This window comes from Jaculus jaculus, chromosome 4 (genome assembly GCF_020740685.1).
Source record: "Jaculus jaculus isolate mJacJac1 chromosome 4, mJacJac1.mat.Y.cur, whole genome shotgun sequence".
In the NCBI taxonomy this organism is placed as follows: domain Eukaryota; kingdom Metazoa; phylum Chordata; class Mammalia; order Rodentia; family Dipodidae; genus Jaculus; species Jaculus jaculus.
This window is the reverse complement of record NC_059105.1, coordinates 169,088,153-169,111,264: the sequence shown is the minus strand read 5'-3', so window position 1 is coordinate 169,111,264 and position 23,112 is coordinate 169,088,153. Positions and strand designations below refer to the sequence as shown.

Here is a 23,112-nt window from a genome sequence, read left to right as displayed (position 1 = left end):
GAGCTTAGTTCCAGCGTGTACCTATTATGCCGAACATTTGAAATTGTTGTATTGCTGATGCTTTACTGAACAGTATTCTGTATGATAGCTGAGTGTTTAACAAAGTGGAATGTTCCTCATAAAGGCTATCAGTAGCAGCTATTTGTGTGCTCTTTTGCACAGCTAACTTTCTAGATGTTTTAAAAAACTAATTGAATGGAATTTTTTTATTTGTTGGTGATTTATGTGATGATATACCTTATGAACTTGGCAAGAAATTACACATCTGAAATCTTACACCATAACCTCTTCCTTAATATGATCCAAATTTCTCATCCATTTTCATTAAAACTTTCTTCTCAATCATTTCCCTTCCCCCAAAGTGAGGAAGGTCTATGACTTCCTGAGAATGAATATTAATCTTCATACCTCAAATGAACAACTCAACTGGAGACATTAATGTATCCCAGTGCACCATTTGTTAGAAAAAAGTGCAAAAGTAAAACTACCAAAGCAGTCTACTAGAGCTTTAGAAAATGTGAAAAATAGTAGAGAAACCTCTTTTAAGTATTGAGGACCATGAGAACTACAGTAACGCAAGCCTTTTCTTCCTTCAGCTACCATAATATTACCAAGAACCCATTGCCCACAACCCAGACCTAAAACCACTCCAAGCCCTCAAGCAGTCAGACCAGACTGGGTAAATCTGTAACTGTGTGAGATAAGGGTGAGCCCTTGCAGTATGTCCCAGTGGGGACTCAATGACATGGTGGCGGTAGGTGATAGTAGCTTGTATTCTCTCTGAGTGTGAGCAAATGAGGCATTGTCAATAACTTCTCTGCCTTGTTTTCAAGGAGACCATGACTGGGTAAGAGCCATCTGAAGCCAGAATACTTTATTCTTTCTATGTGATAGTCTCATTGCAACTTTTAGTTTATTTCATATTGTGCAATTCCATCAAATCTTTATGGTAAAACTTATGTAGTCAGGGACAGCATATTTAGTTTAAGCAAACCCCAGACTCCTTTCATAGGCCCCATGTGTGATTCACTAGCTACAGACTTTTTTTCTCATGAAACAGTACAGTTGAGTTTTTGTTATACAAAATAGACATAAAGCTATGATCTAAAAAAGAAAAAAGGGCTGGAGAGATGGCTTAGCGGTTAAGCACTTGTCTGTGAAGCCTAAGGACCCCAGTTCGAGGCTCGGCTCCCCAGGTCCCACGTTAACCAGATGCACAAGGGGGCGCACGCGTCTGGAGTTCGTTTGCAGAGGCTGGAAGCCCTGGCATGCCCATTCTCTCTCTCTCCCTCTATCTGTCTTTCTCTCTGTGTCTGTCGCTCTCAAATAAATAAATAAAATTTTTTTAAAGAAATAAAAAAGAAAAAAGAAAAAGGTCAGGGTTGGCTGGGTTTGGACCTTGAGCTCACCACAGGATTAGCTTAAAGGAGAAGGACTGGTAATAGTGCAGATCAGCCAGAAAGGCAGTGTGGTCCGGATGGACTACTTGTATATGGTGAGTGCATGCTTATTGGTGATGCTACTATCTGAATGATCCATAAAGCCAGTTGAAAGATCTTGAGGATTTTATTTAGACCTTAGATATGATCCAGAGACATCTACATTCTACAGAAAGCTTTGATTTTTTACATTTTTGTATGTAGGAAAGACAGAGGATCTTCTGGATTGTATCTAATATATTTATGACCATATCTTTGCGCTGCTTTCCTATGTAACATGGTTTGGACAGAGACCTCAGATTATTTCCATAGATGATTCTTAACATTATCAACACAGCCCACTTCAGTGATTACCTTTTATGTATTTGAAACTTATAAACTGTCTATTGCATCCACACTGAGTTAACTAGAGTAAGTACTCAGGTTTAGTTCCCATAAAGTGCATGATAATTATGGTTTTTTAGCTTAATTATTCTCTAAGAATATATTAAATGAATGAAAATATTTTTCAGTGTCATTTTTCTTTTTTTATTTTTTGTGGTAGGGTCTCACTTTAGCTCAGGCTGACCTGGAATTCTCTATGTAGTCTCAGGGTGGCCTCGAACTCACGGCGATCCTCCTATCTCTACCTCCCGAGTGCTGGGATTAAAGGCGTGCGCCACCACGCCCGGCTTCAGTGTCATTTTTCATATTAGCTTGAATAGTCACTCATGTTGTCTTCTCAAATATAGTTAGGGAAGTTCAAATGATAAGCATAAGACTTACCATAATTAATGTTTACCCAAATCTTGAAAAGCAAGTATATACTTTTTCTCTCAGATGAGAAAGTAAAAATTTTTTTCTTAAAGCAATTGACATTCTCGTTAGATGTATTAGATGTGAATGTTCTAACTTATACACATATTTTTAAATCTTTTTTTTTTTTTGGTGCATTGTTTTGGTCATTTCCTCTTGTAGTCCTGGAACATGTCACTGTTAGACCTGAGGTTTCTGTAACAGCTCTAGGTAATGCTACTGTATCTGCCATAAGCCTTCTCTTGCTCATTGTCACACTTCACATTTAAACTCACTTTATATGGCAACAGTGTCAATCTTTGTGGCCATTCAGTTATAGTCTTCTAATAATTGTAAAGACAATTTATGTGTTTTAAGACAACAAGTAATACATAGTATTTCAGGTGATTTATTTGTCATGTTATCTATTTGAAATTTTGATGTATTATTCTGTGTTTTATTTAAGAAGTGTTTTTGCTACTTCTGTGTTTAGAATATATCACAAGTCACTTTTGTCTAGATAAAGTCATTAACAATTTTTACAGAGCCAGGAGGACCCATTATACATCTACATAGCAACTTTATTTCTGTTTGTATAACATTTTTTTGTTTCTAATTAAGTAATTTCTTAACAGTTACATAGAAAATATGTGAAAGATTGAAAGACTAATTATAAATCATAAATCATAGATTTCATTTTCATCCATTAGGTTTAGTAGTTGTTCCTTAACCATTGCTTCTGGTTCCAATCAAGCTGCCCCATGAATTTAAATCTTAACTACTAATCTTTATATCTATAATAATTAAATGGTAATTTCTTGTCTTTGTAGAATTTTCTGTGATAAAAGAAATTATATAGTGGCTAAAGCTGCAACTAAAATAACAACTATCGAACAAGCCATCATGTTTTCATGGCTTCCTCACCCATACATAATGCAAATATGTAGTGACATAAAACTTTCTTCCTTTACCTCTCAAAACATCACAACGAACATGTCATCCACATCCCAGACCAAAGCCCATACCAAGTTCTGGAGTACCTGTGTCTAAGCCAGGTTGTTATTGGTTTAAAGAGCCCAGTAGTCTGACCCACAGTGTTTCAAGACTAATCATGTTGACTGAGAATGTCCAGTGTGTGCCTATGAGAGTCAGAATGCAATTTATGAGCAGCAGCAGTATTTCCACTATATAGATGTTAAGAGACATACTGATTGGGGAGATCTATGAGGCAACCAGATGCCTCCTACTTCTTGTGTGCAATCTTCTCTATCACCATGTATCTTTAAAACTTCCTTTTAGCTCTTAAAAGTAACACTTCAGAAAAATCAGACATATTTCTTTCAACCGAAAAGCATCATTAAATACCGTAAATCTCCTCCAAATACCATTAACACCTTTGAAGTATACATAGGAGATAAGTTTGGGTCCTCTGAAACCTGTAAGATACTTGAAGCCAGAAGCCTTTCTTTATAAACAATCTTGAAATGGCATTAAACAGTACCTATGCAAATATAAGATTGATTTTGGATGCCCACAACAACATATGCTAGGGTACATAAATATATGCATGCACGAAATACAGATGAAGAAGCAGTGGGGGGGGGCTGGAGAGATGGCTTAGCGGTTAAGCACTTGCCTGTGAAGCCTAAGGACCCCGGTTTGAGGCTCGGCTCCCCAGGTCCCACGTTAGCCAGATGCACAAGGGGGTGCACGCGTCTGGAGTTCGTTTGCAGAGGCTGGAAGCCCTGGCATGCCCATTCTCTCTCTCTCCCTCTATCTGTCTTTCTCTCTGTGTCTGTCACTCTCAAATAAATAAATAAAAAATTAAAAAAAAAAAAAGAAGCAATGGGGTCTTGAAGTGACTGAAGTATCTGGGTGACTAGAAGACTGGGAAGAATAAAATGGGAAAGACGAGACATAAATATATGATGAGAACTTTTCTGTATCTAAGTGGGTTCATGGATGTCCGTGGTGGAGGTACTTGGCACCTGATGAAGCAGCTGTGATTTGGTCTGGGAGACATAGGCAATCTGTTCTTTCCCATAAAACCATACTCATCCTTTGCCCATGATGAAGGGACCTTACTCAGTTGAGAACACTGAGGTCTCAGTCTCTTTCCAAAGATAAGTTCTAAGCAATACCTTTCACAGTCCAATTGAGACTATTAATTAGATAATCAAAAGTAAAGAGATACTAACATAGGTATAGGCAAATTTTTTTTTTTTTTTTTTTTTTTTTTTTTTTTTTTTTTTTTTTTTTTTGAGGTAGGGTCTCACTCTGGTTCAGGCTGACCTGGAATTAACTCTGTCATCTCAGGGTGGCCTTGAACTCATGGCGATCCTCCTACCTCTGCCTCCCGAGTGCTGGGATTAAAGGCATGCGCCACCACGCCCGGCTGTATAGGCAAATTTTAAGAAGTCAGCTAAGCTGCTTTTCAAGTTTAACAGTTTTTAAAAGTTGGCATGTTGCCAGCCTGAGACTACATAGTGAATTCAAGGTCAGCCTGGGATAGAGCAAGACTCTACCTTGGGGGAAAAAAAGTCAGCATGTTATTCTAGATGCCATATTATACTAGAAAAATTCATTTTAAAGGCAATATTTTACATTCTTTCACTTAATCATATCATATAATTTATACTTTTGGTCAGTTCCTAGTGCAGAGCTTGAGCCTGTGACACTCCGAACTGAGACCTGGGTGACAAGAAAAGGTAATGCATTGAGACATGGTCCCTGTATGTCTTCTTCTCACTATCAGGCTTAGGGCTTCAGTCTCAGCTACAGATTCTTCTGTTTCCTGCAATGGCCTCATCATCCTCTATTATCATTCCATGACCATTTTCATCCTAAAAGTATTGAAAACTCTGGCTCCTCAAAGAACTCATCTCTTGTTTTCTTGAGATCTGTGAGTCATTTATTAAGCATGAACCATCTCAAATTGTGCATGTGTGTTTTCTTTCTATTTTTGTCATCTTGTGTGTTTTGGTAAAGGTGACTTTACGAAAAGTTTTCTTAATTTTAACAATTGCTATGGTGCCAAGTCATATCTTTCTGTATCTAATGATCTCTTTATTTAAGCATTCATTCTTTCTTGCTAAATGTTATTTGTTCTTTAGTTGTTATTTCAATTGATGGTGTATGTGGTCTTAGTTTTAATAAAACATCAAATTACTTGTAACTATTGTTTGTAACAGATCACTACCAACATGATGTTTAGCAGTGATTCTCAAGTTTGGTTTTTTTTTTTTTTTTTTTCTGGAAATAAGGTGTCCCTATATAGCCAAGACTGGCCTCAAACTTTCTATGTAGTGCAGTTTGGCTGGCCTTGAATTCATGATCCTCCTACATGAGCCTTTCATGTGCTGGGATTTCAGGTGTGTGACACTATTCTTGGCTCTTAAAACCTTTTGATTCTATGAGGTTTTTTTTTTTTTAACGATTCTTTACTTCTTTTATTATTCACTTCATTTTACATATTGCTCTTACTCCCAGTGCACTTACAATTGTAAAGGAAAAAAATACTTCTGTAATGTGGGTAAAAATTTCAAGTTGAAAAGTCTCATTTCTTAACAAGTTTTAGTAAATGTAGAACCTTGGTATGACAATTTTTTGAACTAGACTCTAATAACCGAGTTTTTTTTTTCTTTAGCTCCTAAAACATCAAAACGGCCCCGTCATCCACGCCCCAAACCTAAAACAACACCAACCCCCGAGGCTCCTCATTCTAACCTGGGTAAATGTGCTTTGCAGTTATAGGGGTACTTCTAGTGGCTCTTGGGGCTCCAAGAGAAATGCCAGAAGTGCACCTGAGAGTTTGTGTGGGTGAAAGGTATTAAAGTTATCCACTGCCTCCACTGTTGTGTTCATGGGGAAAACATAGGTGAAGACCTATATGGCAGCCAAATATCTTGTACTTTCTGATCATTTCTATTAATATGAGTCTTATTTACTATCTCTCTTGATCCAATCTTTTTAAAACAAAATGTATTATATATAACTAAGAGACTAAACCTTTTTGTTGTTAGTGTCACAAAATGATTGTCTGTCATCATTCCATTGGCACTTCAACAGCTATGAGAATAACAGAAGTAGAAAGCTGATGTTACTTCTCAGTCAGTGGGACAGTCAAGGTCAAATCTGCCCTGTAATGATACTACCAAGATTGAACCACTTAGAAACATGTCTGTTCAAAACAATGTCTGTTCATGGTGCCATCAACAATCTTTTTTTATTTTTTTCAAGGTAGGGTCTCACTCTAGCTCAGACTGACCTGGAATTCACTATATAGTCTGAGGTGGCCTTGAACTCATGGCTCTCCTCCCGAGTGCTAGGATTAAAGGCGAGCACCACCATGCCTGGCTACAATCTTAAACTTAGAGAAAAGTCTGCGAAGGACAGGAAAAAAAAGTTGTATCTTCAAACCACGGACATTAAAAGGGACAAAAAGAAGGGAGGTATAGAGCCCAACTAGATGACATTACCTTCCTGGAATAAGTAGAATTTTGCTACCAAATAGGATGAGACTGTTACATTTTGAAGTCTATAAGAGCAGTTATCTAAGGTCCTTGAAGGAGTGGTTCAAATGTTTGGCTCTCACCCCAAAAGTATCAGTGCTCTTGCTATGCAACTATTGTACAATACCTTTTGTGAGGAGAGCAGAGAGCTACTCAAGTAGATACCATGCCGACTAGAAGTACCTTATCTCACTTTCTGGAATGCCTTGGTCTAATGACTGTAGTTCACATTACATTATTCTTTGTTGTGCCTTCTTTCAAACATAAATGCCATTTGTAGCATTTCTGCTCATTTTTACATGTAGCCTTCTTAAAGCTTCCATACAAAGCCAGTAGTTTCAGATATATAAATGAGCCTGTGATAAAATATCTGAGGTTTATAGAAAAGACTTCTATAATAGTTTAAATAATGTACTCTGATACATAGAAGACTATGTGACTTTATTGCAATGTTTACCACACAGTGTAAGCAGTGATTGTGTATCTATTTAAAAAAGGCTTGCCTGGGAACAAAGTGACCAAATCTTTAAATAACACATGTTAAATTTCAGAAAAATTCATTAAATTACTGTACACCTATTGAAGTAGTTACACTGATAAGATTTACTTTACTAATTCCTCCCATGTTTATTTCATTACTTTTAATTAGTTCCTGCTACAGATCTTGAACCTGGTGATCATAAAACTGAAGCTCCAGAAACCATGGGTAATGAGAACATGTGTCCTTCACAGTTGTTGCATCATATCATCAGTTTTTCTGCATCCTAAGACCATTCCATCATTCTCTTGTCATTCCATAACAGTCTTAGTCTTGAAGTTATACACAGTGCTCATGAATTCAACTAATTATCTGACGATCATAATCTTTACATTATGTTGGTTTCTATTCCAGGTGTTTAGTTGAATTCATAAGCATTGTGCATAACCTGATTTTAGGACATCAAACTGTGATGTATCACTATGTCATGTGTTTTGAAACTACACTAAGGCTGTGTCTCAGTGTGAATCTCCAGCCCTTATTTATATTGCTTATCCATCATCAATTCTGGAAGCATACTTTTTTTTACTTATATTTCTTTTGTTTGACTAGAACCTTTGTGACATATAATGCTGTATCTGATGTTTTAAGAAATTATAATCTTAGTAAATTTTCAGACTAAAAATGTTTCCAGCTTGGAATGTTTAAATAGGCTTCCTCCTCCTCTTCTGTAACATGTTCAAGTCTTTTAAGTTTTTGAATCAAGTACTACATTGAGATTTTGATGAATACAATTCAATGGTTAGGTGGTCTTCTTTATGCTTTTAAGCATGAGCTTTCTATTATATACATAATTATTTAAATTTAGACAAAACTGGAGATAGTTATCTCAGTTTCTATAGCAGAGCAAATAGGTTAACTGTGTTTTTAACTAGAATTATAAAAGCATATGTTATGTAAGTGTATAAAAAGATGTTTTTAGCAAACTTTCTCAGCAGCAAGGGACAAGTAATCGAATATTAAGAAGAATATCTTGTGGACCATATCTTAATATTTAGCTGTGTGCTATGTTGTTTTACAAGTCTCTGTCATGAAGTTAATGGGTGCCTAGTCATGGTGGCCAAATGCACAAAAATCAAGTGTTTCTTTTCACTCTCAATCTTAAAAATTATACTGTAGAATTAACTTTAGTATAAAATTTAAAAATCTCTTTGGTTTATTATTCTTTTGTCCAGTTCTTACTACAGCCCTTGAATCTGTCATTCTTAAAACCAAGGCTCCAGAAACAACATTAGGTAAAGATAGTCTATGTTCCTCAGTGATTTTTCTTGCTTCTTTTCAAACTCATTCCACCATCATCCTAATCATATGGTCATCAGCTTTATAACATTGTCTTGTCATCTTCTGTACTACAACTTTATATTACTTCTTCTTAATAATAAGGATTCCTAAAGTCAGTTACCTATTGTTTTTAAAAGCTATGCATGGGCCTAGAATCTTTCTATTTTGTAATCTTACTTACCTAGACAGACTAAACAATACCAACTCTATGGTAGTGTGTGTTCTTGGGAATAGTTAAAATTTTTCATGTTACTCTAACACCCTACCACCCAGAGATTAGCTATAGTTTGATATTTTTAATTGGAAACTTATGTCTGTACATTCCTTGACTTATTATATGTCAATTTTCTCTCTCAAGAATCTTCAATAAAATATCAGTAAATCAGGAGAAACTGTTTTAATCTTAAAATATATATATCAAATATTTCAAGGAGACATAGCTTAGAAAGTTTAGAGATTTTTTCCCCCAAAGCCAACTGCATGAAAATAACCAGAAGTTTCTTCCTTCAGCTCTTAAAACACAACGAACATGTCATCCACATCCCAGATCCAAACCCACAGCAAGTACTGAAGTATCTCAAACCAAATCGGGTAAATGTGTGATTCTTTGATGTGAGTGGTGATCCCTAGCAGCTTGTCCTAGTAGGTTTCAGAGCTATACGCATAATGTGAAACTGATGTCATCATGTTCTCCAAGAATTAAGGCATCAGGAGAAATTGATAGCTGCTTCCTTACAGAGTTCCTCACAGGAACATGGCTTTTCAATTTTTTGTGTCTGATTTCTTAAGCAATTGGGTTTGAGTGAAGTTCTTAACCTCTTTACAGATCAGCAATATTAGCAATAATTGTATTGACACAAGTGATCTATTTGTTGTAGCCATGATTGTGTAAGTCAGTGGGATTTTATTGCCTTCTAAGAAATGTAAACCATAGTTCTATTTATATATTTCATACATATTACCTAAATAAATTTCCAAAGCAATCTTCCATATAATCAGAAAACTGGATACCTGGAAATGCCTTAGGTGTAATAGACCAAAAATTGTGATTTACCTTCTACAGTGGACTGTTCTGAGTAATGTGAATAACACTTCAAAAAGTGACTTGGCATTCTGCTATTTTAGAGTTTAAAATTTTCATTGTCATTTGAAGCATATTTTGAAAGAAAATTTAAGACTTGTCATAAGTGTTTAAACTTTCTTATGCATGTTGTTGCTTTTAATTAGCTCATGTTCTAGGCTTTGAACTTGATATTTATAGTACTAAGGCTGGAATAACAGCATTAGGTAATGATGTTTGTGATATTCATTAAATGATTTTTTTCTGCTAGATAAATAAAAACCACCAACTTCTATGGCTAGAACTCCTTCTTCCTAATATAGCTATTGTGATTTTATTTCATACATTACATTATAAATAGTCAGTGACATTAACTCAAAAGTTCAGATTCTGTCATTTTTATCATGTTTTTGGTCCATTAAACTATATCAATGTGCCATATGTCCCTCTGTAAAAATCTGAGGTCCTAAGGGTCAGATGTATACTGGGTCTTTCTCTAAGACTCCCCAGTACTTTTTGATCCAGGATGATTCTTGATACAGTTTCTCTCCCAATTTCAACTCTAGGCTTTGCTCTATATCAACATACTTGCTTTGTTTATGTATTGTTATTTATTTTCCTTAAAATTTTTGAATGAAAGATTCTTACTGATCCTCAAAAAAAAAATGAGGTCTATATTGTTCCGCCTCTCTTTTGGAGTTTTGATTTATACAGCCATAGCAGTTAAGTTGCATGGCCTTAGGTTTTGTGCATATGTATGTGTGTGTGTATGTGTGTGTGTGTGTGTGTGTGTATGTGTGTGTGTGCCATACTTATTACTCTATTTTAAATAATTGAATGCTCTTCTTATTAATAAAATTAAGTTGTTCCCTGGAAGCTCCAGGCTCCCACATTCCCACATCACTGATGAACACCACAGGTAGCAATGGCTCTTACTCTTCACTAAGTAGGGATCCTCCTGAGTATAAATGCATTTTAGTATTCATTCTTTTACCTAACAAATTAGTATTAGGTTAAAAAAACTTTGTGATTTTGATCTCTAAAGTAATCCATAGTGATAATAAGTAACAAAATACTATATTATTTTTTATTTCAGAATAAACTAGAGAATCTACATGTTTTATAGAACATAGGTCCACATACAGTGTTGTGGATCTATATACCTATAGTAATCCACATTACTCTTCTTCAGTTGTATATATGAGGAGGAAGCCTTATCCATTCCTCAAACTTTAAACTTCCTGAAACCTTACAGCTGAAGTCAGGAAAATTGTTATAAGACACATGGTGTCTTTCCAGCCTGTTGCGATTGGGTCTCAGAAATGACAGTGAGTTGGGTTGTCCTTTCTTCATCTGTGTCCTATAAGAGAAAAGGCACTAACAATAATGATGACCAAGGTTGTGAGATCAATGTAAAGCTAAAGTCACATTATGCACTACATAAGATCATCTATGACAAAGGACATTATGCAGCCCTCCATTTCATTCATCTCCTTCAGTGGCACCATTTTTATGCAAACAAGATTCTCCTTGATCTCTATGTCCCCAACACTATATTAGCAGATGATTGGAATATTAAGGAGCACAGGTAGTGATCAAAAGTAATGGTATATTTAACCCCTTAAGCAGAGAACAATATACCTGTAAAGGAAGTCTACTCCCAAGGTTTTCCTGTAATTTTTCTGTACATAGGTCAGTTTGTTTATACAAATGAATCTTGTTTAATTGGTTGGTTCAAAACAGAAAATATTTAAGAGAGTTAAAGACCAAAGTAGGCTGAAAGTACTTGGGTTTTGAAATCTCCATAGTATTTGATTGGAAGACTTAGGGAACTTAAAAATGTCCCAATAGCTATGGAGTAGCCAAGAGCATGATAAGACTGGAATACAGAACACTCCTACATGATATTCAAATCTTACTAATGCTATTATGAGAATCTCATAGAAATTCATCATGGGAATTGTGTTTCAGTTACAGTAGTTAGTGAGAAACAATTTGTTCCTAGAAAGATGCTTTAAATCAGAAGTTAGCTTTTTTTTTTTCCTGTAAAAGGTTAAGTAGTAAAAATTTCAGACTTTGCAGGCCACTCAGTCTTTATTGCAACTACTGAATTCTGCTGTTGTAGTTGGAGGGCTACCAAAACCCAGTATGTAAATATGCCTTGAATCACTTTAGTTCTCTATGCAGCTGTCTTCCAACAGGACTTTGCATTTCATGTAGCTTTCAAGTGTACTGAAATATTATTCTTGCCATTCTTTTCACATTACTTACAAAATGTAAAACACACAAGTAGCTCACAGGTTAACTTATATTCCCTTCTCTCAACTACCACTGAATTGCAGTCTGCTAATTTGAAACCAATGACACCAACAAATCTAGAAAGGACACCAAGTCAACCTGGTAAATAGGTTGGATTTTCTGACTGGGTATACTGAAGGCCTCAGGAAATATACTATAATCATCTAAGTGAATGTATTTCTAAATATAAAAGTCATAAAAGGAGTATACAATTCAGAACTCCATCTAAATGTGTTGTGTAGTGTTCTTTTCATGGATGGACATTGATGTTAGTAATGGATTTTACTCAGTTATTCCATTTTATTAAAAATACCTTTATTACATTAAGTTTGTCCCATATCATGTTAGAGAATAATCACATATATGATTAAGCACTCAATAAAATCTCTTACAACTAATCCCATACCTTAATATTTTTGTCAGTAGACAACAATGTCGAATTCTCTTCAGTAGTAAGTTAATTTGTACTCAGCCACATGAAAGAATACTAGTGCCATTGTAACCATCAGAGAAGGAGAAGGTTCTTATTTCATAAAAGATAAAAAAAAATTAATCCTTAAACAAAATGAGCCTTTCAAAACATACTGTCCTTCAAAAGGAAAAAAAAAATTAATCTTAGTATTAGGGATCCTGTTTCTGTTCTGACAGTTATTGTAGAAAACTTTGGATTTTGTTTTCTAGCATAGTATTGCAATGTAATCAGCATATATTTTAATTAAGTTCAATGCCTTTTTAATATTCATGTTAATATTCATAAGGTTATATTAATAACTGATATGAATTCAATTCAGTTCAACTTCATTTACTACTAATACTAACATAATTGATATTATCTTAACAAGTAACATTGAGCATTTGCCAGGTGCAAGGCATGTTTTGAAATACTTAGTTTGTCTAGTAAATTCACACAATAACCCATCCTTGATCAATTGTATCATTTTTTTCTTTTGCTAGTTTCTGATGTTCTGGAATCAGTTACACTTAGTACTGAGTCATCAAAGGAAACAATAGGTAAAAATGTTTCCCAATGGAAAATCAAGAATATGTGCTTTTCCATCTCATTGCAAAATCTTTGTATATCTTCATGTATTGTTATATTTCATAGCCACCTGCTCCTCACATCTTGTCTGTGCTTATTCAGTGGGTCTTGAGAGTTACCATACACAGTATGTCATCCTAGAGGCTGAAGTATTGCTATGAAAGTTCCATAATCCTTTAGTTTAACTCTCACTGAATGAACATTTTAATTGTTAGTGTTTTGTTCACTGAATATATACACATCATGCATAAAGTTGTACGTCCAGGTTTCCATTTCATATCATTTTGAGGATTCATCTCCCTGCCTACCCAAGTACTTATCTGATATTTTTTAATTTTGCTAGAATCTTTATGCAAAAATATTTAAGGAAGTGAAATCTAGTTTTTCCAATAATTGCTATAGTCATTGCTAGTTACTCTCTCTATGCTGTCTGCCTGTTTTGTATTTATAACCTACCTGAATGTTAATTGTCCTCATGCATGCATGTGCTAAGGGGCCTAACTCATGTTTTCAAATTACATTTAGCATTCCTTGATGTGTGCCTTACTCTGCATGTCACTAACCAGCAACTCCCCATTTTTCCCCCAGCAGCAGCTGAAATAGACTATGTACATCCCACTACTAAAGTAGTTCTTAGGCTAGAGGCACAAAGGACTGGAAATGATGAAAGTGTTTTTTTAAATATACTTTATTTATTTATTTTAGAGAAAGAAAGGGGGGAGAGAGAGAGAATGGGCACACCAGGGCCTCCAGCCACCGCAAACAAACTCCAGGTGCATGTACCCCTTGTGCATCAGGTTTGCGTGGGTCCTGGAGAATCAAACTGGGGTCCTTTGGCTTTTCAGGCAAATGCCTTGACCACTAAACGATCTCTCCAGCCCATGATGAAAGTTTTCATACTATACTTCATGTATTCTATTACTTAACCTGTGGTACTTGAATGAACAAGTTTGAAAAGATATAGACTCAAACCTACTCACTTCCTTTACTGGTGATCAGACCTAGAGTCTTATACATACTAGGCAAGTTCTTTACGATTGAACTGTATCCCCAACCCTAATGGTCTTATATTCTTAAAATTCAAGTAATAATTGACTCTGAAACAGAATTCCCTCTTTTTCCACTAGTGCCTAAAGATCAAGATAAAATATTTTAAAGTCAGCTAGTGATGGTTATAACATGAATGTTATAGCATTCCTGTCATAAAATAGGATTTTCCTCTTTTCTAATATGTTCTGTCCTGTCTAAAATTATAACCAATTCTTGCAAAGGATTTTCTGATATTCAAGAAATACTTGATATAGCAATACAATGTACAGACTTTAAAATTGTTCTTTGTTTTGATACAGTTGTGGAATCTATTACATATGTGTCTGAACTTCCTGAAACGACACTAGGTAATGACAACCCAGCAGCCTGACTGGCTTACATGTTTTCTGTCCTCCTTGTATCATCTCCCGGAAGTCTCAAGCTTTCATTGTGAATTCATGTTACACCATCTTTCTTTTTCATTCAGTTTCCTTGCTAAGTTCTCTTCATTACCATTGTTAAAGAATATCTTTTTCCATTTTGTATCAAAACTTTGGTCTCCATGCTTATATCAGCCAAACTGTTGAATATAAGGCATCTTTTCCCTTAATATTGAACATTCTGCCTACTTAGTATTGTGTTGAATGTTTTACTCTGATGATCCACATATCCTTTCCACTAACAGTCATCCCATCAAATTGATTTAACATGTTTGATTCTTTGTCCTTCATCATTCAAATGAAATTATATTTTAACCTGGATTGTACTGTAATTTTGAATTAACCTTTTCTCTTTGTGATTCCTATTGAACATATCTTTCAAGAATTATTGAGAAGGTAAAAATTTTAAAATGAATGACATTGCTTACATCAAAAGTATTTTGAAATCTGACATCTCTAAGTACCTTTAAAATTAAGTGAATGATGAAGAAGTACAGGAGGACTATTTTCCTGCAAACTTATCATTTTCTTATTTTTGGCATTGATTTGTTACCATCCTGTCTATTGTCTGTAATCAGAGCATAACAACCATTATAGTAACCCCACATACTTTCCTTCAATTATCATAGAAACGTCTCCTCTGCCTTCCCAAACTATAATCCTACCCAGACCAGATGAGCCTCAGACTGAAGCTGGTAAATGCACTATTTTGTATTTCATATATGAGGTGAGTGTTTGCAGAATGACAATATGACCTGTGCTGGCCACCAGGAGCTCAGTTTCATCTCTCAGCTCAGTCTTTGATGGGTGAGCCCACCTCTTGGAGATGTATCCCCTCCCAGTCAGTTATCTGTAATCTTTCTCTCAAATGGTAGTGTCTATAGATATTCTTTAACATAATGCTGCTAAATACCTTTCCTTACTCTTAAAAGTGTTTAATTCAGGAAATGAATTTAGGGGAAGAATATTTGTATTATATTTTAATATAACTCTTAAATTTCATTACATTATCATCTTAACTAGCTTTATAAACTCTATAATCATATAAAAGTATTTTAACATGTGATTCGTGTTTAAGATTACAAAATACTTAAACAAGTTTTTTTGCATAGTCCATGTACAGAAATATAACTGGCCGCATCTTGTCATTATTCAGAGGCCTTACTTCTTCCCACTTCTTCCTGCAGTGGCCTGATATTTGACTACATACACATAAAAGAAAGGGAGATCAGACCATTAACTTTAACCAAAGAGGTTTTCTTGCAGCTGGAATCTGACACAAATGAAAATAAATCATGCATATGGGTAATGAAAGCCTCTTTTGCACAGAACAATACTCTCAATATCCACAGGTTTCCATGGAATATAATTGTATTATAAATAATATCAAGCCCCTGTTTTCATTAAACAAAAGCCAGGCACAGTGCCCATGCCTATAATTCCAGCATTCTGTGAAGATGAGACAGGAGAATTAATTGCTGGGAATTAAAAGCCAGCCTGGGCTGCATTTTGAGACACTGTTATATGCCTGCCCTTCCCACAAAAGCTATTATTATGACTATTCCCAAGGGAGATATTGATAGTAATTTTACTCATTGTATTCTGAAATACCACTAAATAACATTGCCTATAAACTGCAACTTTAATGTAATGTTTTCTGGACATTGTGCAGTTTGTTTCTCAAAGTTTAGACATAGATGACATGACTGGAATCTTTATCACATCAGTTCCTCCTGACTTTTCTAAGGTTTTTCTTCAGTAGTCCTAACAATTTATATTGCTGAAATGTCGAATTGTAAATGCTAGTGTCAGTGATTTGTTTGGGGTAGTTTTGTGGCAGGGGTTGTTGTTTAGCTTTTGAGATGGCATCTCACTATGGAGCGCTGGCTATCTTGGAACTTGTGATCTTCACTCTCCCTGCCTTAGTGCTGGGATTACAGGTGTGAGCCACCATGTCTGGCCCACTATCAGGGATCCTTACTCTGTACCATCTTCTTGGAATTGCTTCTCAACATGCCTTTGTCTTCCTATGCCCTAGAGGAAGCAAGTGTCACATCAGCTGGACCTTTGGCAAACAAGGAGACTGAGAATCAGAAAATCAGAAACAAGTTCAATCATTGAATTTTAGGATTAGGAGACTTCTTAAAAACAAGTTCATTTTTGATGACAAACAAAAGTCTATTGACACTGATTAGCAAAGGGTACTCTAAACCACTAAGCTATTAAACTGAAAAGAAAAGCTCTCACATATCTTGGTGTTCATCCCTGTAGGAAAGACTACTGAGACTACTCAATAACTTGCATATTTCATTCAGTGAAAGAAGAAACTGCTGCCGCAGCTGCATTCACAAATCCCTAGTGGCTAATGACTCATTATTTTTCTTAAGGAGTCTAAAACAACATGACATTGATACCATTTTGTTTCTTCTTATCAAACTTCTAATGTTTAATAACTTATTTTCAGCAATTTTTTTTTCTGAAGCTATCTGAAACATGGCATTGGCACCATCTTAATTGCTCTGATCTTTCTTTTTCCCAAACACTTGTTAGTTTGTCCAAATGAAGTATCCTCACCTGCCACAGCCTTGCCTCTGATCATTGCTTTCTTTGTTGGGATATACTGTTAATTTTTTGGTGAGAAAACACCTGTTTTCATACTGAATGATGTAGAGTTTCCTTAGGGTTTTTTTTTTCCCCCAAAGAGGTATAACTCTTCACAGAATAATGTCGCTGGTGTTCAATATTTCTTCCACAAACTAATCAATAAAATAGCGTTTTGTCTGAGTTCAATCTTTCTATTAGGAATTGCTATTAAAATCATTCTATTTGGATTTAAAATTGTAACATTTTGTTTAAATATGCATTTTCATTTAAAAAGCACACCTGGATATTCTGTTGAAATGATGTGAATTGGTAATAGGACTTATTTGATGTTATTATGAACTTTATTTCTAACCTACTTGACAGATATTTGAAGTAGATGTTTCTGAAATTCCAATGGTTCCCCTTTGCAAGTTGAGTATTTTGGGTGTCCTTTAGTTTCTCTTTTTCCTATGTAAATAACCTCTCTTTTAGCAGGAGTTTTAATCACAATTGCTGCATATATTGGTCTTCAATCACTCAACAAAAACCTTTGAGTTTCAGGGAAATACTTTCATTTTTGTAGGGCTCAAGGGCACTAAATTTATGTCTTTCTTTTAGCTCTCAGACAGACACCACGTGCTCCCCCCAGGCCAAAATCAACACCTCGTTCCAGGATCCCACAAACACAACTAGGTAAAGATGTACTTTATGTTTTAACTTAAAATTTGGAAGTCAGTAGTGTTACTTTACTCAACTGTAGTAGATTGAGTTTTTAACCGGTGTCAAACAAAGCTTCCTTTAACCTGAAAGGTATGCTCATTAATTTCTAGATGCAGAGTTTCTCTAATGTTGTATTACAGGATGAGAATGGTCAAGAAAAATAGGCTTCTTACTCCTTTTTCTATCCTCAGCTTGAAACTATTCCCCTAGCACTTATACTCTCTAGGGATGTGATTTCCAAGGCAGACACCAAATTTAAAATATCATTACTATATCTTCTGCTTAGAAAAAGTATGTTATTAAAGCATTATGATGTTGTAAAATGAAATATTGCATTTCCCCTGGATCTATTTCCTTAGCACCTTGTTATTCCGAGGGAGTGCTTTCCATTTGTGATAATGTTCATTTGAGTGTTTATTGGGAACCCACACAATGCTGGTGTAGGGGAGTCCACTCTGTCTTTGCACCGCCCCTTAACTTTGTGCTGTTGCCTGACCTAGCTTGAAGCTTGCCCATGCTTCCTTCATGGGATTCTATCCTGACTTTGCCAATTTTTCTCACTTGCCTATCAATGGAACACATGACACCGAGTTTAAAGAGAAATCAGGCAAACAAATCTAGAGAGAATTGATTTAATTATTGTCTCCTCTGAAATGAAGATTTTGAGAATTCCTCAGCCTGATAATTTCTCAAATGTTTTCTTATGCTTCATTTTCCAAATGTAAATTCAATTGTATTTTTAAACTGGCTATTTCTACAGCTTGTAATTTACTTTTAAATCTTCCTCTGTGTCAATATTACGTTGTTTTATCAAGAATTAAGTTTATTCCTTGCTAGGTCTTATGTATGAAGCATGATTGAGAGATGCTGGACCCAAATAACTCAAGATCTGAGTTTTCTCTTCCAGTTCCTAAGGGGCCCCAGCATGCTACCTCAACACCAAAAGTGTCACCAAGTCCAGAACTGTCAGACACTACACCTGGTAAGTACTTTATTTCATGCATAAGCCAAATACATACTACTATTCAGCTCACCTGCAGTAGAACACGAGTTGAAGCATGTCCCGTTAACTTTTCATTTATGTTCAAATGTACTTTTCTGTTGTGTGTGTAATCTGATTTTTCCAGAAACTTCTCAAGAGCTATCCAGTTACTCATGTTCTGACGCTATCCAAAGTAGAGACTGAAATAATCTGGACAGTTCATGGGTCTCACCATCCCTGCTATTTACATGGCTTTCAGGTGGCCTTAGGAAGGCAGTTAAATGACTGTCATAAATTAGTAAAGATTGTCAACTCAAGAATCTGGGGAATACTTTAACTTTAGTATCTTTCACTTCACAGTTATAATTATTATAAATTCCTACATGTTCCTAAAATATACAGGACATTCCCAGAACCAAGTCTGAATTCACTTGCTATAGTGTTTTTGCAGAGGGCATTATGGCTGTTAGTACTACTACTACTAATAATAATAATAATCATATAGTGATATTATAGTCAGGTGGTTGTTGATTGTGGTAGATAGAAGACACTTCTCTCCCTTAAGTCCAGAATTTAACTTTGTGTCACTAAACACAACAAACAATATTATAAACACTAAGTGAGAAAAAGTTGATCTTTACTGTGCCGAATGCCAACTTATTTTCAATTATAGGGAAAATATCAAAGAAATCGAGTTGTTGCAGCCACCACTGTACATTTGAGCAATTTTATTTATTTATTATTATATAGGGTAATATTGTTAGTATAATTTCATTATATCAATGTAGCAAGATTTTTTTTTCCTTTTATTGAGTAACCTTTGCTTCAATTCCACCAATATCTTATTTTCCATAGAAACACTTCTGACCTAAAGCTTGGTCACAAACTCTCACTCAGGGCCTCTTTTCTCTAGCTCTGTAGAGAGAATTCTATCTTTAACCCTGATGCTGGCCTGACAACTGTGGTCATAAGAGTTGTACATTGTCCCAGAAGTGTGGTGCCTACAGAAATAATAATAAAGCCACTGTTGTTACATTTATGTTTCTCATAATCATTCACATACCAGATTCTGTTGCACTGAGATTATTTGGGGGTGGTAATCAGGTTTGTACCCAAAGGAACCCTAGATCTTAACAAGAAAATACCACAAAAGAGAGTAAATTAAATGCATGTTTAATATGTGTTGATAATTAGAGAAATAGGTTATTGTGTAGTCTAAAAATGTAAAAATCTAAAATCAAGACCAAATTATTGTATTGTGACATTTATCTCAAAATGTTTTTTGAGAGATATTAGTTGTGACAAACTTGAGTTTTTAGAAACATATCAAATAAGAAGTCAGCCTTAGGATTCACTACACAGTTTCTTCCAATTGATTCCAAAGCATAACACAGGCTCCATCATTTGCAGGTTTACCACATCCAGACCACTCAGCTAAATTGTCTACTACACTTATTGAGGACTCAACAAACTGAGATCCTATGCTATCTATCATCTCCAGACTTAAATATAACTGGATTTTCCCTTGATAGACCCTGGAAGAATAGTTCAGAGCAAAGGACTCTCACTGACAGAACACCAGTGCCATTTAACTTAAAAGTCCAAGTCCAGGGGTCCTGGGTTAACCCAGCTTTATCTTCCTGACGTTTGTGTGACTAACCAAAAAGCCATCTTGGCTTTGTGGTCATCTCCAGCCAACAGACATTTGAAATGATTTTATTCATTGTGAAGAAATCCAGATTTGGGCTTCATTTTCTGTTTGCTTACTATCTTTGGTAAATCCTTATTGTTAATCCCATATTTCAGCATTTTTGCAGTTTCACGTTTTCAGTTAGATAAGATTTTGTGTTAGCTTGGCTGGAGAGATGACTTAGTGGTTAAGCACTTGCCTGTGAAGCCTAAGGACCCTGGTTCAAGGCTCGATTCCCCAGGTCCCACGTTAGCCAGATGCACAATGGGGCGCACGCATCTGGAGTTCATTTGCAGTGGCTGGAGGCCCTGGCGCGCCCATTCTCTCTCTCTCCCTCTCTGCCTCTTCTCTCTCTGTTGCTCTCAAATAAATAAGTAAAAACAAACAAACAAACAAAAAAGGAAACAAAGATTTTATTTTTAAAAAGATTTAGATAATTAGATAATTAAAATGTGTTTAATTCTAAATATTACTAAATGAAACCCTGTTGCTTAAAACAATTGAAATAGAGTTTACTAAAACAATAATTTGCTTGGAATACAGGCTTTAAAATGCTTCCAGGTTTGTACTAGGGAGAATCCTGAACCCGGACATTGGCTTGGAAATGTTTGGCTTTTTTTTTTTTTCCTGGTGTAGTCTCATAGAACAATTCATTTAGAACTAAGAAAACCAAGATAATAGAAAATAAATAGCTTCATTATTTTCTACCAAAACATGAGGTTGAATAAGCCAAGTAGAGAATTGCCTCAAGATTGAACTGTTGTTGCCAAGCTACAGTGCTTTGTTATTATTACAATTTGCCAAGTTTGCCATTCATTGCCAAAGCGTGTTATGTTTGTTCTCTAAAAGATGCTAGTGCAGTCAGCTCCGCTTTGCTGAAAAGAACATCCAATCCAGAGAGCTGAGGAGAGGAGGAGCTTCTTTCAAGCTCACAGTTCCAAGTGGAAGTCCCATCAGTGGTAGAAGAAGCTGCTTCCAAACATGAAAGCAGAGAGAAACCATCACCAGCCAGCAAACACCAAATGCAACAAGCCCAACCCCCCCTCCCTGCCCCAACACACAGCAAACAGCAGGGGCCCTTGCAGAGCTCAGACCTGTCTGCATACCTTTTGGTTGGAATGCAGATCTGCCTCCAACACACTTTACAGCTGGACCCCAGGTTTGGCCCCCACTGACTCTTCCAGGCAACTGGAGACAAACTTTAATAAAACACCTGAGTCTATGGGGGACTATACATTCAAACAACCACAGATGCATTATTACTGTTTGTTAAAAAATGGCCCTTTCTGGCTGGAGGCATAGCTTAGTGGTTAAGGAGTTTGCCTGCAAAGCCAAAGGACCCAGATTCAATTCCCCAGGACCCACATTAGCCAGATGCTCAAGGGTGCACAAATGTCTGGAGTTCGTTTGCAGTGGTCGGAGGACCCATACACCCATTCTCTCTCTCTCCCCACCCCCTTACTCCTTCTCTCTGTTAAATACATACATACATAAATAAAAAAATGTCCCTTTCCCAGCTGAAACTAAGAGTATTTGGGGAAATGAGTAAAACTGCTGCTTCCTTGGTGAACTTGGTGCCAACAGGAGGCTGAAGGAGACAGGCACAGAGAACACTCAGCTCCTACCAACCCAACCCAGAGACACACAGGCTCCCAACCCCTCATCACTGAGGCAGACCTAAAATGAACCCACTATGGCTCAGGGAAATTTGTGGAAGGGGGGGGCGAAAAGAATGTTAGAGCCACACATTAGGTTATTATGCACAGAGACATTGCCTCTTAACCATAACTGATGGCTAACCCCACACCGCTCTACCCACATTCCCCAAGGAGGAGAGTCCCTGTGGAAGGGGGAGGACAAGGAGGAGGCTAATGCTGGTACCAACATGACTGTATACACTGTGTACATAACTAATAATAAAATGGCCCTTGTATCAGTTTCCCCAAAGGCAAGGTATACTTTTACATATAAGAATTCAGAGGCCTGTAATTTCAGCTACTCAGGGGTCTGAGGCAAGAAGTTGCAAGTTCAAGTCTAACATGGGCTACAAATAAGTTCAAGGGCAACCTTAGTAATTTAGTGAAACCTGGTCTCCAAAGAAAAAAAAAAAAAAAGAAAACAGATGAGGGGGCTGGAGATATAGTTCATGGCACAGCACTTGCCTAGCATGTTTAGGGACCTTAATTCAATCCCTAGTGCCACACATGTACCCAAGAAAATAAAGAATTCAATTTAGGAGTTATATGCAGTTTGCTGATATGCCTGATGTCATATGAGATATTGGTAGTCTTTTATCTCAATTTTAATGACTCAGAACTTTTCTCTTTTCCTTAAAACCATTATGCCATTCATTTGACTGATGATATCTTTTATTTTATATAATATAAACATATAATAATGGTACAATATGTCAGATTTTTATACAACTTCCAGAAAAACATTAGAGAAATTTAGGAGAGGCCCATTGAGTCTTTCAAATGCTGTTGAGCAGAGCGCAATGCTTGCTCACAGGAGTGTCCATATTGCTAAATTTTGTTCTATCAAATACATCAGTGCATGTTCACTTCATTAAGTATGGATTGCCTTTCATTTTCTCAGGTCTATTATTGGTATTGTTGAGTTTGAAAAGCAGTTGGGCATGATATCTATACTGTCTAATGCAATACAGTGGAGAAAATAGGAATAAATAATTATAAATAAGGCAGATTTTAATGACTAATATGGTAAT

The 23,112-nt window shown here is 36.0% G+C and overlaps 1 protein-coding gene across 1 annotated transcript in view; it reads left to right on the top strand.

Annotated features, from left to right (window-relative positions):
• The window catches only part of LOC101599825 (ABI family member 3 binding protein), a 257,292-nt gene that overhangs the window by 172,059 nt on the left and 62,121 nt on the right, over positions 1–23,112 (top strand). Inside the window, exons 22-31 of the mRNA XM_045148002.1 lie at positions 4,862–4,921; positions 5,860–5,943; positions 7,374–7,430; positions 8,438–8,497; positions 9,054–9,134; positions 12,856–12,912; positions 14,290–14,337; positions 15,039–15,104; positions 17,611–17,685; positions 18,620–18,694. Of these exons, the coding sequence (XP_045003937.1) occupies positions 4,862–4,921; positions 5,860–5,943; positions 7,374–7,430; positions 8,438–8,497; positions 9,054–9,134; positions 12,856–12,912; positions 14,290–14,337; positions 15,039–15,104; positions 17,611–17,685; positions 18,620–18,694 (663 nt within the window). The remainder of the gene's footprint in view (positions 1–4,861; positions 4,922–5,859; positions 5,944–7,373; positions 7,431–8,437; positions 8,498–9,053; positions 9,135–12,855; positions 12,913–14,289; positions 14,338–15,038; positions 15,105–17,610; positions 17,686–18,619; positions 18,695–23,112) is intronic.